Source organism: Aquarana catesbeiana, linkage group LG08 (assembly GCF_042186555.1).
Source record: "Aquarana catesbeiana isolate 2022-GZ linkage group LG08, ASM4218655v1, whole genome shotgun sequence".
Taxonomy (NCBI): domain Eukaryota; kingdom Metazoa; phylum Chordata; class Amphibia; order Anura; family Ranidae; genus Aquarana; species Aquarana catesbeiana.
This window is the reverse complement of record NC_133331.1, coordinates 75,247,388-75,267,754: the sequence shown is the minus strand read 5'-3', so window position 1 is coordinate 75,267,754 and position 20,367 is coordinate 75,247,388. Positions and strand designations below refer to the sequence as shown.

The following is a 20,367-nucleotide window of genomic DNA, read 5'->3' as shown; positions in this document are numbered from 1 at the left end:
AAATGCACCAGAATGTCCTTAACAAAACTTTGTCAATTCTTAGACCAAAAAAAAACCTAAAAAGATGCATATTTTCTTCTTTGATGAGTGCTCAATTAAAAAAAAAGTGTTACTGTACAAAAAAAGTATACATTTCATTCTGGAATTTCTACTATTTAAAATAACACTTAAAATTTGATTCTGGTATGGAGCATTGCAAAGTTTATGAAATAAAGGGGTTTTTTTCCATTCAATTTTGAGCTTTTTTTAAAAATTGACACTAAAATAAAAAAGAACAAAGAAAACAAAAATGAAAAACAAAAAATTGAAATAAGAAACGTAGGATTATAATAGTTAAAGCGAGAAGGATAAGAATTCGTTAATTAGGGCCGATTAGGGTAAACTAAAGGTAAAAGTACAAATGTTATGAAAAAAAAAAAAAAAGACAATGTCCCAACTTCCCTGTAGTTAAGTAGGTCGCCCTTACTGCTCTAGTCAACAGCGCTCCAGCTTTATAAAAAGAAGATTTGAGTAGCGTTTTGGGAGGCATGTCTAACAGCTGGAGAGCCATGGTCCAAATCACCTATGTGCTGACAGCACAGAATATTTTAATTCTGCCATTCCAATCCTCTCTTTATTTTATGTATTACAGGTACTTATATAGCGCCATAAATTTTACGCAGCGCTTTACATATACACTCACCAGCCACTTTATTAGGTACACCTTGCTAGTACCGGGTTGGACCCCATTTTGCCTTCAGAACTGCCTTAATTCTTCCTGGCATGGATTCACCAAGGTGTTGGAAACATTCCTCTGAGATTTTGGTCCATAATGACATGTTAGCATCACGCAGATTTGTCGGCTGCACATCCATGATGCCAATCTCCCGTTCCGCCACATCAGAAATTTCCTCTATTGGATTGAGATCTGGTGACTGTGGAGGCCATTGGAGTTCAGTGACCTCATTGTCATGTTAAAGAAACCAGTGGTGAGATGATTGGAGCTTTGTGACATTATGTGCATTATCCTGCTGGAAGGAGCCATCAGAAGATGGGTACACTGTAGTCATAAAGGGATGGACATGGTCAGCAACAATACTCAGGTAGGCCGTGGTGTTTAAACGATGCTCGATTGGTATTAAGGGGCCCAAAGTGTGCCAAGAAAATATCTCCCACACTATGACACCACTACCAGCCTGAACTGAACATACAAGGCAGGATGAATCCATGCTTTCATGTTGTTTACACCAAATTCTGACCCTACCATCTGAATGTTGTAGATGAAATCGAGACTCATCTGACCAGACAACGTTTTTCCAGTCTTCTATTGTCCAATTTTGGTGAGCCTGTGCAAATTGTAGCCTCAGTTTCCTGTTCTTAGCTGACAGGAGTTCTGCTGCTGTAACCCATCTGCTTCAAGGTTCCATGCATTGTGCATTCAGAGATGGTATTCTGCATACCTTGGTTGTAACAAGTGGTAATTTTAGTTACTGTTGCCTTTCCATCATCTCAAACAAGTCTGCCCATTCTCCTCTGACATCAACAAGGCATTTTCCTCCACACAACTGCCGCTCACTGAATAAATTCTCTTTTCTCTTTTTCTCTTTTTCGGACCATGCTCTGTAAACCCTAGAGATGGTTGTGCGTGAAAATCCCAGTAGACCAGCAGTTTTTGAAAAACTCAGACCAGCTCATCTGGCACCGACAACCATGCCACGTTCAGAGTCACTTAAATCCCCTTTCTTCCCCATTCTGATGCTTGTTTGAACGTCAAGTCGTCTTTACCAAGTCTAGATGCGTAAACACATTGAGTTGCTGCCATGTGATTGGCTGATTAGCAGTTTGTGGTACCAAGCAGTTGAACAGGTGTATCTAATAAAGTGGCCGTTGAGTGTATATTATACACTTACTTCAGTCCCTGCCTTCAAGGAGCTTACAGTCTAAGGTCCCTACTTCATATTCATACAGAAGGGCCAATAAACCTTCCAAAATGTCTCTGGATTGTGGGAGTAAATCAGAGTACCTGGAGGAAACCCACCCAGGCACAGGGAAAACATGCACACTCCAGGCAGGTGGTGCCGTGTTTGGGATTAGAACCAACTACCGTAGGGCTGCTAGGCGGAAGTGCTAACCACTTAGACACTCTGTCTTTAAATGCTTTCAGAGTCATTGACCTGAAACAAGTGTGCCAAACCTGGGGTTCTTCTACCATTTTCTTACTACTTCTTAAAATGCTTCCTGGCTGTCTCTGGCTTTGATCTTTCTGATTCACAGACCCGGAGCAAGAATGCAGTAAACGAATCTGTATATTTGTCCCATCAGGCAGATGCAGATCACTGGTATATAGTGCAGAGATAGCCTAAAAAATTACTCTATGATTTTAGACACTATTCACTAGCAAATCTGGATGTACATCTGGCCGATGGGTCATGAAGCATTCACTGGTATGGCTCCGCCCACTGGCACAGAATGAGGAATAATCCTCTTATTTTTTGGGTACGTGATGTAAATGAGACAGGTGGATATCTTACGTTCAAAGAAGGCTTTACTGTGCTGTGGCAACCATTGTAAAACTTTGGCCACAATTATATAGTAAATTTGATATATTTATTACCTGTGAAGCGTAAAAACCTCCATATCGGGTCATTCGCCCAGACAGCCATTTTGCTATACTTCCCATTTTGTTTAAAAGATCTTGACTGGGGTTTGGGTGTTTAGTCAGGCCTATCAGTATGCTTGATGTGATCAAGACGTCTCCAGTACTCGATGTTGGGAAATACTGATATAATACTAACTTCGCTTTGTTGTCATTCCTCCAAAAAATTGTGTCACCTAGAGATGAGCAAAATAAGGTTCAATTATTATGCAGGAAACATGAGGAGAGATGACACGTGGTTGAAGAAAAGAACATTGTATAATCGATGGCTTTCTTATAGATTTAAACCATCAATATTACCATTGCTGATGGACTTGGCATCTAGGGCATCATAGTAGGTCTGCCACTTGTCCCAGTCTCCAACTGAAGCTGCAGCATTTAACATGTAAGATTGGGTCAAAGTATTCTGGCTTTCAAAGTCCGTATTATTAAGACACCTGTTTACACCCTCTAACAACGGTCCCTAGAAAGGAAAGCAGCACATTACAATATAATCATTTCACATAGTTTAGCTTTTATGTAGTGCAATAATAATTAATATACTACTCAACATTGGAGATCAAAGAGACCTGCATCCCAGAAGAGAACATGTTTTGAAACAGCAATAAGGGGACTTTAAAGGTGCCATAACACACAGATCATAAAAATGTTTGTTTATTATACATTAAAAATATGTAACTACAAATGAACATTTAAAGCAAGCAAGGAATATCAAATACAAATTCTTATGTTTTTGACAAATGCTCTTCACTTGATATGTTTCGCCAGTTGGCTTCTTCAGGAGCTGTAAAGCATTATACACTATATTACCAAAAGTATTGGGACGCCAGCCTTTACACACACAAACTATATTGGCATCCCAGTCTTAGTCCCTAGCGTTCAATATTGAGTTGGCCCACCCTTTGCAGCTATAACAGATTCAACTCTTCAGGTAAGGCTGTCCACAAGGTTTAGGAGTGTGTCTATGAGAATGTTTGCCCATTCTTTCAGAAGCACATTTGTGAGGTCAGGCACTGATGTGGAGGAGAAGGCCTGGCTCGCAGTCTCTGCTCTAATTCATCCCAAAGGTGTTCTATTGGGTTTAGGTTAGGACTCCTGGATTCAGGATTCCTCCACCCCAAACTCACTCATCCATGTATTTATGGACCTTGCTTTGTGCACTGGTGCACAGTCATGTTGAAACAGGAAGGGACCATCCCCAAACTGTTCCCACAAAGTTGTCAAAAATGTCTTGGTATGCTAACACCTTAAGAGTTCCTTTCACTGGAACTAAGAGGCCAAGCTGCAAACCCTAAAAAACAACCCCACACCATAATCCCCCCTTCACCAAATGATTTGGACCAGTGCACAAAGCAAGGTCCATAAAGACATGGATGAGCGAGTTTGGGGTGGGGGAACTTGACTGGCCTGCACAGATTCCTGACCTCAACCCGATAGAACACCTTTGGGATGAATTAGAGCAGAGACTGTGAGCCAGGCTTTCTCCTCCACATCAGTGCCTGACTTCACAAATGTGCTTCTAGAAGATTGGCCAAAGATTCCCATAGACATGCTCCTAAACCTTGTGGACAGAGTGGAAGCTGTTATAGCTGCAAAGGGTGGGATGCCATTAAAGTTTGTTTAAATCCCAATACTTTTGGTAATATTATGTACTTCAACATTAAAAATATGTAAATACAAATGAATATTAAAAACCTGCAAGGAATATTGAATACAAATTCTTATGTTGTTGACAGATGCTCTTTGCTCAACATGTTTCGCCAGACGGCTTCTTCAGGAGCAATAAAGCATTATATATTGTGACAGACCTAGCCAGGACAGAGTCTTTTGGAGGGGACTGAATGCTAGCCTCTTGCCTGCCGATTATGGGCCCTGGCATTTGGGGGAACGGTGCTCTTTGTGAGCTGTATGCCTGGGGACCCTTCAGGTGGCATTACTTTAGATTCATATCCCCCCAAGAGACACAGACTCTGGGGACCCTGTATTTGCCAAATTACAAATAGTGACTGATTCATACTGTTGGGAAAAAATACTGTTAGGAGATGCTGATGTCAATTCCAGCCACCTGTCTCTGTCCGTGTCTGCTACAATGTAAATTAGTCTAGTATGACTTGTCCCAGCATCTAAAGAGTCTTTTCATCCAGTGTGCTAATTAACCCTGCAATTGTATTGAGATGTATGATAATGTGTATTGTATAGTCGGTGAGCTAGGAGACATGAAGTCTGTCCTAAAGGTCATGTCTCTGAGTCACCTAGGCTGTCTAAAGGATTAGATAATTAGCTCATGTTAATTAGGTTTCTGGTGAGAGGTTGTAGTTTCATCCTGCTGTATATATTTGTGTGAGTTCTCAAAATAAAGATTCATTCCTGTCTTGAACCTCAACACAGAGCCTCGTCTCGTACTTGGGGAGAGAATTATTCATATGGGTTTCTTGTTCGGCTGATTGGAGTGTTCGGTAGCTGCCTTTGTGTTCGAGTATGGAATGTCCTAAACGACTTTAACCCCTTTCATACTCGGGGTGTCGTTACATATATATTGTCACAGCATCGATATTCAAAGGTTATTTAAACAGCCTTCACAAGGAGTCACTAAGATTCATGCTTAAAGGGAACTGGCCCCATAGGGAGAACAAATGGAGACCAAGAGGATCCTTCCATAAACTTAGAGTAATCCCAAAGGTACCCTTATATTCAATAAACTGATAGAACAACCTCAAGAGGGTTTTCGAGAGGGGTTTCAATTAGAAAGCCAAAGATCTTTCCCAGAATCTTTCTTTCAAAGATCTTTCCCGGAAGCTAACGTGAAAAGTTCACAAAGTGATAGCCTACTCCATGAGCAAACAAAAAACCCCTGAAACAGGACAACAATCATCCCAGGATTGTGGGTAGGGTCCCAGTGAATATCCTGCAGGCTCACAGAATCCTTGTGTAGGCTGTTCAATCAACCTTTGAATATTGATGTTGTGACAATAAATATAATGCTTTATGGATCCTGAAGAGCTGACTGGCGAAACAACATAAGAATTTGTATTCAATATTCCTTGCTTGTTTTTAATATTTGTATTTACATATTCTTAATGGTAGCGTATAATAAACAAACATTTTTATGATCTGCATGTCAACTCTAAAGTCCCCTTATTGCCGTTTCAAAAAATGTTCTATCTAGTACCATCCTTCTTTCTCCAAAACTCACAAGTCTGTGAAAAAATGTCTAGATTTAAATCTGTTGTCTATGCTGCAGAAAGGAACTACAACTTTTTAAAGCCCCAGAGCAGAATAAATACCACAAGCGCCCAGCAATGATCACTCTCAGTCTGTTGGTGCTTAGATTGTTGTCTTACAAGCTGGAAAATATCTGCACAGATTGAGGCTGAGGGTGCCATTGTCACATGTAGGATACAGTTTTGTGAAAAAGAATTTGCCACCTTTAAGATTTTTTATTTTTTTGCATATTTGTCACACTTAAATGACTCGGATCATCAAACAAATGTTATTATTACACAGATAACCCAAGTAAATACAAAATGCAGTTTCTAAATGATGGTTTCATTTATTAAGGGAAAAAAGCTGCCCAAACCTGCCTGGCTTTATGTGAAAAAGTAATTGCCCCCTAAACCTAACAACTAGTTGTGCCATCCTTGGCGGCAACAACTGCAATCAAGCATTTGCGATAACTGTCAATGAGTCTTTCACATTGCTGTGGAGCAATTTTGGCCCACTCTTCTATGCAGAATTGTTTTTATTCAGCCACATTGGAGGGTTTTCCAGCATGAACGGCCTGTGTAAGGTCATGATACAGCATCTCAATTGGATTTAAGCCCAGTCTTTGACTAGGCCACTCCAAAACCTAAATTTTGCTTTGTTTGAACCATTTGGAGGTGGATTTGCTGTTGTGTTTCAGATCATTGTCCTGCTTCATAATCCAAGTGCACTTAAGCTTGCGGTCACAAACTGATGGCCGGACATTCTCCATTAGGATTTTCTGGTAGAGCTCAGAATTCATGGTTCCATCAATTATGGTAAGTCATCCAGGTCCTGATGCTGCAAAGCAGCCCCAGACCATCACGCTACCACCACCATGTCTGACTGTTGGTATGATGTTCTTGTTATGAAATGCTGTATTCTTTTTATGCCAGATGTAATGGGACGTACACCTTCCAAAAAGTAAAATTTGTGTCTCATAAGTCCACAGAATATTTGCCTAAAAGTCTTGGGAATAATTAAGATGTTTTTTGGTAAATGTGAGATAAGCCTTTGTGTTCTTTTTGGTCAGCAGTGGCTTTGTCCTTGGAACTCTCCCATGGACGCCATTTTTGCCCAGTCTCTTTCTTATTGTTAAATCATGAACACTGATCTTACCTGAGGCAAGTGAGGCCTGCAGTTCTTTAGATGTTGTTCTGGGTTCTTTTTTGACCTCTTGGATGAGTCATCGTCATGCTTTTAGAGTAATTTTTGTAGGCCGACCACTCCTGGGAAGGTTCACCACTGTTCCATGTTATCTCTATTTGTGGATAATGGCTCTCCCTGTGGTTCACTGGAGTTCCAAAGCCTTAGAAATGGCTTTGAAACCCTTCCTAGACCAATACATTTACATTACTTTGTTTCTAATCTGTTCTTGAATTTTTTTAGATTGTGGCATGATGTGTGCCTTTTTGCGATCTGTTAGCGTGCTTCACTTTGTCAGACAGCTTCTATATATGTGATTTCTTGATTCACAAGTCTGGCAGTAATCAGGCCTGGGTATGGCAAGTGAAATTTAACTCAGCTTTCCAAAAAAATGTGGTTAATCACAGTTCATTCATGATTCAGCATAGGAGGGGGCAATTACTTTTTCACATAGGGCCAGGCAGGTTTGAACAGCTTTTTTCCCTTAAAGGGGTTGTAAAGGTAAAAGTTTTTTCACCTTAATGCATTCTATACTGACCCCCCCAGCTCCTCACGGTTTTACTTACCTGACCCCTCGAAAGTTCTGCGCTCGCCCCCGACATCCTCTTCACCGCTCAGCCTGCCCGTTGATTGGTTACAGTGGATGGATTGCATTGGCTCACGCTGCTGTCAATAACATCCAATGACGCGGCGCGCAGGGGGCGGAACGAGTGATACAGTGAGCGGCTATGGCCGCCGGCTGTATCACAGGAGCGCGCCCGCAAGCTCACATGAAGGTGTTGAGTCCTTGCGGGGGGAGCCGAGACAGCCGCCGAGGGACCCCAGAAGACCAGGTTCGGGGCCACTCTGTGCAAAACGAGCTGCACAGTGGAGGTAAGTATAACATGTTTGTTATTAAAAAAAAAAAATTATCTTTAGTGATCCTTTAATAAATGAAATAATAATTTAAAAACTACATCTTGGATTTACTCAGGTTATCTTTGTGTAATATTAACATTTGTTTGATGATCTGAATCATTTAAGTGTGAGAAATATGCAAAAAAATAAAAAATCAGGAAGGGGCAAATACTTTTTCACACAACTGTAAATAAATATTGTCTAAACACAAAATCCATGTGTTTTGTTACTTGGATCTCAGTTTGTATATCCTCCAGGTCTGTGCAGGAATCCAGTGTGAAAAGTCACCTCTGTGCAGGAGCTTCCTGTATTAAAGACCAGTCACGGTTGCTCTCTCTCCATGTGCAGAGTGACTGGTCTGTTCTCCACCCCTCTCCTGTAGTTTTCCATAGGCAGGCTGTAGTGGGTGGACATGTTGCGACACCCGCCAGCACAGGCTATGTACAGCACAGTGAAGTAGTTAATGCCAAAGCACAGTGAAGTAGTCAATCCACTTTTACAAGATAATCATAGGGTTTGTAAAGGTTTTTGCACACAAAGTTAATTTATATCCTCTGTGACTCTTGAAGAATGTATTTAAAATAAGTTCTTGGATTTCCACTTTAAATCTGCAGCTGTTATCAAAATAATGTCTGTTAATCTTGCCATGAAGGTCCCACTCTTCCTGTTCGGGGGTGACAACCGCCTATCAATTTTCAATTTTAGTCCTGTGTTGTCAACCTATCACTGCATCCCTAGTAAAGGCTACAAACAGTCATTTGAACACACATCGCCCAGACAGGGTGTACTGTTGCCTTGATCAGGAAGCTTATCCAAAGCAATGCAGCTGCTGCTACAGTGAGTACATATAGGCAGGAAATGGCTGAAAAAAAGGCTGGAGGACATCAGCAGCACTGAGATGCAACTTTATTACAATAAAAATAAAGGGGACAATCCAAGGGAAGCCCAAGAGATTTCAGGGTTCCAAAAGTGCCCTTGCAGCCAAACCAGCTGTTGAAAATACACGTGCTTGAAATGTCGTAAAACAGCCTAGCAGCTATGCAGATCTGGCCTTACTTGACCAGAAACTGCCCTTTCTTTCATATTCAGCATTCAACTCTAGACATACTTCATAAATGGTTCTGTAATGGGGATATCATAATAAAACATGGCTACACTAATGTATAAGAGAATAGACATGTGCATGACAAAAAAATTTGTTTTGTTTCGTTTCGTTTAGATTCGGTAATCTAGTTATTTCGTTTAGTTAAATTCAATTAGCTCGTTCAATTTGTATTCGGGATTTGTATTCATAATTTGTTTTATTTCTTTTTCAAATTTTCCCTCGAATTTAACAATTTTTTTCGATTCGAAACATTCGAATGGATACATTTTGAATCGGTCAAATTGAAAACTTTAAATTTCTTTTTTTTCTTGCAAAGTTAACAAACAAAAGAAAAATCTTCATCAAATGATTACAATGACTCTTTAAATCACTTTTGGCTAAACAAAAACAGCATTATTTCGAAATGGTACTCTAATGCCCCGTACACACGGTCGGACTTTGTTCGAACATTCCGACAACAAAATCCTAGGATTTTTTCCGACGGATGTTGGCTCAAACTTGTCTTGCATACACACGGTCACACAAAGTTGTCGGAAAATCCGATCATTCTGAACGCGGTGACGTAAAACACGTACGTCGGGACTATAAACGGGGCAATGGCCAATAGCTTTCATCTCTTTATTTATTCTGAGCATGCGTGGCACTTTGTCCGTCGGATTTGTGTACACACGATTGGAATTTCCAACAACGGATTTTGTTGTCGGAAAATTTTATATCCTGCTCTCAAACTTTGTGTGTCGGAAAATCCGATGGAAAATGTGTGATGGAGCCTACACACGGTCGGAACTTCTGACAACAAGGTCCTGTCACACATTTTCCGTCGGAAAATCCGACCGTGTGTACGGGGCATAATAACACACACAGTCTTTGATTTCAGAAATATGTTTCCATGTTTATTTCAATTCGAATTTTGGAAATTGTGACAAATTTAGTTTAGTTATTCAGAGCATCCGTAAACTTAATTTATACTGTAATTCGGGTATTCGGATATATCTGAGTCTCCAAATAACGAAAAATTTGCCGGAAAATTTATTTGGAACGAAACAAACTGCACATGTCTAGAAGAGAATAGCAATCATTTTCATACCCAACTTGACCATGCTATATTGTGCAGCAGTTTAATTAGACATATTACAACTGCTAAGGAGAATATGCATAAGATCCATATCGCGTTTGATGCCTACCAAATCATGATTTCATCATTAAAAGTTTCCAGTTCGCGTCTATTCAATCTCAATGAAAGGAAAGCTTTTGAACCCCCAAAATGATTTGTATACTCTTTGGATTGTTCCCCTGACCTTTACTGAAATAAAGTTATATCTGGACCTTGAGCAGTGGCGTGGCATTTCAATTTACATTTTTGTCCCCTAGTGTGTGTCACCATTATCAGGCTTTCTTATAGTTGTGGGCAAAACTGGGAATTCTGTCATTACTGTTTCTAGTATATCACAGCAAATGATGTACTTACTGCAGCACTATATTTAAGAGAAATTTCCTGTAGTATAGATGCCGCCATGGCATTGTACTGGATGGTGGCATTAACCTTCTCCTGTGAAAGAAATACAAACGTTTAAATGCTTTATCCAATATAAATATATATATTACAAAGCTTATAGCAATCACCCTTTAAATTAAAAACTCTACAAAAACAAAAGGTAAATCAGTAATAAGTAAAGATTAGCTACAGGGAAACCACGTCCAATATCGGTGTCTAGTCCCGTTGCACTTATGTTTTTGAAAGAAAATATAGGAACCAATGGGTTCCAAACCCGCGCAAATCAATAACCAAAAAACAAATAAACTACAAAGCTGCAATAGGGAGCTGTGTTTTGTAAAGCGTAAAAACACCTATAACGTGAAAAGAAACAAAGGAACCGCGCACTTATATCATAAATTACATATCACCATAATAAACAAATAAATAAATACATCTTCATTTAAATTATAACAGATACATAAAAATTGTGAAGTCCATATATAGATCCCACACATGAATAATGTCCTCAGTGAGTATAGGAAAGGTTCCTCTCCACCACCATGCAGACACACTATGCACTCCCCAGACCTTATCGACCCCTATTACAGGGGTCAAATTACGCATATGGGAAAATCCAAGGTGTCATACATGAGGTCACAGGAATTAATTCAAACCCCTGCTGTCATCCATTCAATATATATGTAGATAACATATTCAAAGCTCCAGTGTTGCCATATAGAGTGGGAGAGGAAACTACACTCTCATGGTGCAGTATTTCAAATTATTTATTTAACCGCTTGCCGAGCAGCCGCCGTTATTATACTGTGGCAGGTTGGCTTGATCCCGCAAGCCGTCGTAGCTATACGTCGGCTCCTTTAAGCGGGTTAGCAAGCGCGCGCACGCACCCCCCGCTGCACTGCGGGGGTGCCGATGCTCATGGCCGACGGTCGCGATGAGCACGAGAGGCAGAACAGGGACGTGTGTGTGTAAACACACAAATCCCTGTTCTGTGAGGAGAGACACATCGTGAGTTCCTAATAGCAAGGAATCACGATCTGTAATTTCCTTCAGTCCCCTCCCCCTACAGTTAGAAACACACACAGGGAACACAGTTAACCCCTTGATCGCCCCCTAGTGTTAACCCCTTCCCTACCAGTGACATTTTTACAGTAATCAGTGCATTTTTATAGCACTGATCGCTGTATAAATGCCAATGGTCCCAAAAATGTGTCAAAAGTGTCCGATGTGCCCGCCATAATGTCACAGTCCCATCAAAAATCGCAGATCGCCACCATTACTAGTAAAAAAATAATAATAAAAATGCTATAAATCTATCCCCTATTTTGTAGACGCTATAACTTTTGCGGAAACCGAGCTATATATACGCTTATTGCGATTTTTTTTACCAAAAATATGTAGAAGAATACATATCGGTCTAAACTGAGAAAAAAATTAGCTTTTTTTTTAAAAAAAAAATGGGGAAATGTATTATAGCAAAAAGTGCAAAATATTGTGTTTTTTTCAAAATTGTCGCTTTTTATTTGTTTATAGCGCAAAAAATAAAAACCGCAGAGATGATCAAATACCACCAAAAGAAAGCTCTATTTGTGGGGAAAAAGTGTTGCACGACCACGCAATTGTCAGTTAAAGCGACGCAGTGCATAATCGCAAAAAATGGCCTGGTCATTTAGCAGCCAAATCTTCCGGGGTTGAAGTGGTTAAAAAAAGAAAGTTGTATTGCACTTACATCAACGAAAACGGGGATCAGCATGTATTGTATAGGAATCACCGGTTTGCGCTCCACCTGTGTTTCAGCTGACCGGAAATGATGTATCTCAAACACTACCCAACACTGTTTTGTCAGCCTACGTCTGACACCTTCAGGCTGACGAAACAGTGTTGGGTGGTGTTTGAGATACGTCATTTCCGGTCAGCTAGAACACAGACCGGTGATTCCTAAACCTCTTTTTTAAATAAATGATATGAAATACTCTCCCTCTCTACATAGCAACACTGGAGCTTTGAATATGTTATCTACACATATATTGAATGGATGACAGCAGCGGTTTGAATTAATTCCTGTGACCTAATGTATGACATTTTGGATTTTCCCATATGCGTAATTTGACTTCCTGTAATAGAAGTCAATTAAGTCTGGTGAGTGCATAGTGTGTCTGCATGGTTGTGGAGGGGAACCTTTCCTATACTCACTGTGGACATTATTCATGTGTGGGATCTATACATGGAATTTTTATATATCTGTTATCATTTAAATGAAGATCGCGGTTCCTTTGTTTCTTTTCACATTTTAGGTGTTTTTACACTTTACAAAACATAGCTCCCTATTGTAGCTTTGTAGTTTATTTGTTTCTTGGTTATTGGTTTGGAACCCATTGGTTCCTATATTTTCTTTCAAAAAAATAAGTGCAACGGGACTAGACACCGATATTGGATGTGGTTTCCCTGTAGCTAATCTTTACTTATTACTAATTTACACCCCCAGGTACGAAATTTAAAGGAATATTACACTTTTATTGTTTCACTTTAAGCATTATTAAAATCATTGCTCCCGAAAAAACATCAGTTTTTAAAACTTTTTTTTGCATTGATACATGTCCCCTGGGGCAGGACCCAGGTCCCCAAACACTTTTCATGACAATACTATGCATATAAGCCTTTAAAATTAGCACTTTTGATTTCTCCCATAGACTTTTAAAGGGTGTTCCGCGGCTTTCAAATTTGCAGAGAACACCCCAAATTGTTCACTGCTCGGCGAGCTGGTGAACAGCCGATGTTCGAGTCGAACATGAGTTCGACTCAAACTCGAAGCTCATCCCTATTAATAACGTATGTACGTACAGCCCTCATATTATATTTTTTATTTTGGGTTTGGATATAATTTTTTAACACAAGATAGCATTTTAAACACGTGTTCATTTTACTGGTGTCAATGACCCCTTATACAGTTCTACCTTTAGCGGGAACAAGCAAATTTAACCCCCCCCCCCCCATTTACAGTGTCTTCTAGGGTGTCGGGAACCTGAAAATTTCTGGCTTTCCCGGTGCCATTTTCCTCTGTTGGCTCTGAATGGGTAAAGTGATAAATCTCTTTAGTCAAAATAGAACTGGGTGGCATTGTAGTAAAATTTTCTTCAGCCTACAGAAAAAGCCTGCTGAGATCTATGTATATTAGAAAAAAAAATAAGTTAGCATTGCACTCACCTGGTAGATGGACCAGTACCCTATGGGGTTAAGACAGCCGCTTTCCAAGTCCTGTGTTCTGCTTATATATATAAGGGTTTGGGTTGAGATGTGCTCATCAATATAAATATATTTGTCCAGATAGAAAATTGTGCGAAGACTTAACATGGTCCCCCTGAAAAAAAATTAAAAGAAAATCCTTAATTGTGCCCACTCCCATTCTCTCTGCCCTTTAACCACTTCAAAACCTGACCAATTATGACACTTCTTCTGTGGGTTGGCATCTGGTGATGGAACATAGAGAATATTGACTGAATGGTAGTTTATCCCTTTAACAGGGTCTTTACAATCGGAGGACAGGAACAGGTGATCACTGTGATTGACTGCCACGGTGGTCACATGATCAGGGGTTGGTCCTGCCTGTTCCTGATTATTATAGAGACTGGGAGATGTCTTTGACAGCTCAGTCTCTGTGCTTTGAGCATACAGTGAGCATGCTCAGCTCAAGTGTGAATGTAGATTTAGTCCTGCTAATCTCCTCCAACCACTTTCTATCAACATGCACACCTTCCAGTGATGACTGCATGGCATTTCTCAGCAAGGCGGGATTACTGGTGGTGACAACACTAGTCTATATATAACGTGTGTTGAAACAACCATTTGCAATCTCCTTGGGAAGCCCATGTGACAGGGGACAGAACGTTGTCACCTTAAAACAGGAAGTGCCTGCACACACATCTTCATGGCACTGGGTATGTGAATGAAAGCGGAACATTTACAAAAATTTAAAATGGCTTTTGGAATTACATTAACATGTTAACACTTTTATGAAATTTTAGTGATTTGGAGCTTACACCTAATTAACTTTGGTATAATAGTTCAGCTTACCTCTCAGGGATGGTGTTTGTGGTTGTTATTCACTTGTATTCTATCCCTGCCAGAGTTAAAAATGTCAATCCAGTGTCAGACTGTAAGGCCCCCATAGAGGCTGACCTGGGATTGCAGCTAATAACTAATACTCTGTCCAAGTTGCTGGAGGAACACAAACTTGCCAGCTAAAGTGGAACTAAAATTTCTCCATCAACATGAACCATTTTTCATCCTTATGCCGCTAGCATTAGTAAATAGATAAGAAGGTATATTATATTTACTTGTTTTAACCTTTTTTTTTTACCTTAGTTGCTTCCTGGTTTCGGGCCTAGGCCAAAATGATGGCATACATCCAAGGGTTCCTCATGGTAGGAGGGGCTTTCTCAGCTAAGCATACCCTCCTGCCTGCATGCCTGAGCTAAGGGCTGATAGATTCCAGAAAGTAAATGCCAAATGAATCATCTGCATAACTCAGGATGGCTCCCGGCTCGAAATGCTAAAGGGTATTTTATAAAGTGATTTCTCAACAAAATAAAGCATGAAGACATGGAGGGGTGTAGAAATTTGCTTTGAATATTAAAATGAATTAAAGCGGAGTTCCACACGTTTTTTAGTTTATTATTATTATTATTATTATTATTGTCAGCAGCTACAAAAAGTGTAGCTGCTGACGACTTTTAATAAACAGGCACTCACCTGTCCCACAGTCCAGCGATGCGGGCGCCCAGAGCCTCGCTCCTCTCCCTCTCCTTTCTGCGGTGCCGTCATAGCAACTGTGGGCACCCGGCCTACAAAGAAAAATTGAATTTGGATGGCCGCACTCCATTGATAATACCTTTATTAGTAAAAATCCATACAACAAAAGATAAAATAGATCGCTGACATGTTTCACACAGTAACTACTGGTGCTTACTCATATTTAAACCTTTAAACAAGTGACAATGGTTTATATATACATGCCAATACATACAAAGTGGGCTTGAGTGAAAGATTGAACAATTGAAAGATTGACAGATTGACAGACTCCTGTTACAAATCGCAACTTGACTCTGACTAACTTTGCAATAGATCTACTGAGACCAAGGTCTTCGTGAATGTCAAAAAGATTTCCTTTTGTTAATACAATTTAGACAATAAAGCCCACATCAAGCATGATCGGCTTCAAGACCATCTATATGACATAAAAAAGGACCACAATACCAACGTGGCCAGACACTGGAATGACATACACCAGATGTCTCCAGATTAGTTATTCAGGGTGTTGAAAAAATAGTGTTACCAATTAGTGGAGGAGACAAGTTTAAGATTTGAAGATGTAAATGTGAGGTTTACTGGATCTTTTTCTTTAGCACTAGAATACCGGCAGGTATGAATTTCGGTGGGATGTCACTCATTATTATGAGTAAACCCCATGTTGACCCTTTTGTTTTGGGTATTTACATGGGTGAGTCTTCTAACAAAGCCCTAAAGCCCTTAATCGCTTTAAGACATCAGCGATCGTTTTTTACGATCCAATTCGTATTTTTGTCAGTGTCAGTGGCTTTTTTTTATCACCACATCAGTTAGATCATCCTCAAACGCTTGGCACACTGCATGTACATGCATGTGTATACATAGGATCCACATAATATACACCATATTTTAATGCCGTATTCTTTTCCATCACATCTATATCCTTTCCTTTCCTTTTCTCCGCATACATATATATATAAATATTTTCTCCCTCATGTAACCAAATAAATTTAACGTACTGAAGCTTAGAAGTCAAATGAAAAATGGTAGTTTTATGGGAGAATCTTTATATTCAACAATGGGTTAATGAGTGTTCCTCTTCTTGCTGGAGGAATTCTTGTGTTTCAAAAAATGGTTTCTTAATGTACGGGGTATTACACCAAAGATTCTTACATTTGTTTTTTGATGTTGATGCCACTCCACTCAGAAATTCCTGCAAGAGTTATTTTTCCTCCATTTAAGTAATGATTTATTGTCTAAATTGTATGAACAAAAGGAAATCTTTATGACATCCATGAAGACCTTGGTCTCAGTAGATCTATTGCAATGATAATCAGAGTCAAGCTGCGATTTGTAACAGAAGTCTGTCAATCTGTCAATCTTTCAATTGTTAAACCTTTCAATCAAGCCCACTTTGTATGTATTGGCATGTATATATAAACCACTGTCACTTGAATAAAGATTTAGCTATGAGTAAGGACCAGTAGTTACGGTGTGAAATGTTAGCAATCTATTTTATCTTTTGATGTATGGATTTTTACTAATAAAGATATTATCGTTGGAGTGCGGCCATCTGGATTCAATTTTTCTTTGTAGGCCGCTTGCATACTGAGCCAGCACTCGTACCTGACAGGGGAGGAGATTTTGTGGCTAAGACACCTGGAGCAGGTTTTTCCTGTCTGTGGGCACCCGGCCGTGACAGCTTTGGGCATGCGCGAGTCGCGCTGCTATCTGCTATTGGCCAGGCAATCTTCTGGGACCTGTGACGTGTCCCAGAAGATCGCTGGCAGTAAGGGGCCGCCTAGGGCGAGAGGAGGAGTCGCCTAGGCGGTCAAGAAGTGGAAGGAGGAAGTGGGACAGGAAGTCCCACTAAAAAGAAGGTACACACTCCCCCCCCCAAAAAATGACATGCCAATTGTGGCATATCAGGGGGCGAGGAGTGCTTAAAGCAGAAGTTACACTTTTGGGTGGAAATAGGGTTTTCAGTTTGTGGTGCCCAGATAAGGTTTAGTCCCACTTTAACTACTTGCCGCCTGCCCACAGTAGTTATACTGCGGGCTAGCAGCACAGGCCCACCGGATCATGTACCTGCACGTTGGTGGGGCTCTTTCTTCCATGTGCTCCTTGCTGTTAAGGCCAGTTATAAGTTGGGGTGGTTGCCACTTGTTTGTACTTCTGGGTTTGTGGGCGTGCATGCGTCACTGCTGTGGTTAGACATGATTGGTGCGCTTTTCCAGCAGATCCTGGCCAATGATTCATGGCTGAGGCCTGCTGATTGGCTGTTTCCAATCACAGCACAGAGCCCTGTGTGTACAAACACACAGGGCTCTTTACACAGATCAGTAATCTGGATGTTTCTATTCCTTGCAAAGCAGGGAGAAAAAACAGCCAGACAGAAAATTAAAAGCAGCACACAGTACACACATTAAACATTGTTAGGCACATATTTAACCCCTTGATTGCCCCTAGATGTTCACCCCTACCCAGTCAGTGTCATCAATATAGTATCATTGTACAGTATTACCACCGATCACTGTAATAGTGTCACTAACGATGTCAGTGTCAGTGCCAGATTGTCTGCCACCCTATCACATTCCCACTATAAGTCGCTGATCACCGTCTTCACAGTATAATGTAACAGCTGTGTAAATTCAAGCATACAGTATATACCACAGTTACCATGCTATAACTTTCACACAAACCAATTAATATGCACTTATTGGGATTTTTTTTTTAGAAAGACATGTAGCATAATACATTTTGACCTAAATTTATGAAGAAATTTTATTTATTTTTTTTTTTTTTATTGGATTTTATAACAGAAAGTAGAAATATAGTTTTATTTCAAAATAAAACATAAAAAAAATACAAAAAACAGTGATGATTAAAATACCACCAAACTAAAATTCTATTTGTGTAAAAAAAAATGATAAAAAATTAATTTGCGTACAGTGTTGAATGACTGTGCAATTAATTGCCAGTTAAAATAGCACAGTGAAAAATGCCCTGGTCATGAAGGGGATTAAACCTTCCAGAGGCCAAGTGGGTAACAAAGCCTTTATTTTGTCTGCAGGGTTTTTTTTTTAGCTGGAGCTTGGTGGAACTCGGTTCCACCACCTCTGGCTCAGGCCTTCTTCTCCCTGCTGACCACTATTACTTGAAAACACAAAAGTCTGGCTTCTATACTTACAAGTGACAGCTTTTTCCCCAACAGCTCCCACAGATCATATCTCCCGAGTAGCTCCCACTGAGTGAAGGATGGGGACAAGGGAGATGCAGGTACACGAGGTGCAGTGCAGCAAATGCCAACATCACCACTGGATAATCTCCCGGCAAGTGAGAGAGGTGGAGCCAACTATAGTATGCGGGGAGGTACTAGAGCTGGCTGTGTGCTTCAGCTCAATGCAGCAACAAAAATAAGACATGTGGAAGATGGTGGAGCTTTTAAGAAGATGGGGGCAGTGGAGGGGGTTGTATGCAGAGGTCAGAGCTGAAGAGGGGTAATTGTGAGATGTGGATGGGGGATGCAGAGGTAAGCAGCTGTGGAAGAAGACTGAATTCTGCACTCTGTGTGTAGCGCACCGCTAAACTCTGCACTCTGTATGCATCGCATCCCTGAACTCGGCACTATTTACGTAGCACACCCTGAACTCTGCAGTCTGTGTGTAACCCCCTCCCTGAACTCTGCACTCTGTACATATTGCACTCCTGGTATTTAATGACCCTGTTAAGACCCTCCCACTGTTAGTAAAATTTGACCACACCCAATATTTGATGCGGTTTGGAGGGTGTGTGTAAGGGAAGGGGGGGGGGTCGTGATACAAGAAAATAATCCAAATGCAAGTAATTCCTGAGAGCTAAAGCTTGCTATTGTAACATTTCAGGAGTGACAATTCAGATTACTACAAGTGCCTGCTGATGACTGGTTCTCTTTAAGAGTAAAACATGGTTAATATCCTCTTATGATCTATATTAGAAAAGAATAGATATGGAATCCTGGTTATTGGGGAAAATGCTACCAGAGATGATCTTGGTCTATTGACAAGTCCATCTCACTGCGGGTTTCTGAGCCTCTGTCCAACAGTCTGCATTAGCTATGAACCCCAATCTCTAATTCAAATGTGTTTTTCACAAATGTATGCAATGCCCATGTTTACTTGGCTGTGCATTGTCCTCACCAAGAGCTTATTCCATAGGTGCTTGGATACCGACTGAAGCCTCCATCATATTGTTGACATGTAATCATATCCATATACCCTGCAAGTAAAAAAATAAATAAATCTTAAAGTGTATGTCCAGGCATTACCCAAATTTAAACCCAAACCTCCATCTCCTCCTTGCAGGATTAGACACTCGGAAGTCAGTTTCTATTCACATGCACATAAAACCAGAACTACATCTCTCAAGAGCTCTAAGAACCGGCTGAATTTCGGTCCATCTATGACCAGCTTTAAATTGTTGAGACAGGCATTGCCCAAACTTAACTCAAAACCTCCCTCTCCTCCTTGCAGGATTAGACACTCTGAGGTAAGTTCCTATTCACATACGCACACCACCAGAACTACATCTCCCAAGAGCCCCTTCCTTTTCCTATGCACAAGGCATTGGCAGGCTGTTGAAAGTCAAGACAGCAGCGTTGTTTTGCTGGGAAAGAAATTGGCTGCAGCCACCGATCAGCAAAAATTTCCAACATTTCCATTCAACAGCAGTTGTTTGTTTGACTTCTGTTGTTGAGCAGGAACAACTGTAGATGGATCGAAATTCAGCCAGTCCTCGCTAAACCGGCCGAATTTTGATCCATCTATGGGCAGCTTTAGAGTGTTGAGACAGGCATTGCCCAAATCTACTTTCAAAATATTTTTTAAAGATTTTAAAAGTAAAACAGGCGTCAATACAAAAGTACCACCGTAAGCTAAACAAATATAGGAATAAAACACAAATGCAATGCTTAAACACTTCACCTGACTCACAACAATCAAGGTAATCCTCAGATTATGCAGGGTTCAATGATCCATCACCTTATGCACCAGTGAGAGAAGTACGCTCCCACTGACGACCACCCCA

At 40.4% G+C, this 20,367-nt stretch overlaps 1 protein-coding gene across 1 annotated transcript in view; it reads right to left on the bottom strand.

The window, feature by feature from the left end:
* The window catches only part of LOC141105850 (alpha-2-macroglobulin-like protein 1), a 168,101-nt gene that overhangs the window by 20,551 nt on the left and 127,183 nt on the right, over window positions 1–20,367 (bottom strand). The window contains exons 27-31 of the mRNA XM_073595991.1: window positions 19,482–19,560; window positions 13,723–13,876; window positions 10,492–10,572; window positions 2,936–3,098; window positions 2,594–2,811 (exon numbers count right to left, since the gene is read on the bottom strand). Coding sequence (XP_073452092.1) covers window positions 2,594–2,811; window positions 2,936–3,098; window positions 10,492–10,572; window positions 13,723–13,876; window positions 19,482–19,560 — 695 coding nt within the window. The remainder of the gene's footprint in view (window positions 1–2,593; window positions 2,812–2,935; window positions 3,099–10,491; window positions 10,573–13,722; window positions 13,877–19,481; window positions 19,561–20,367) is intronic.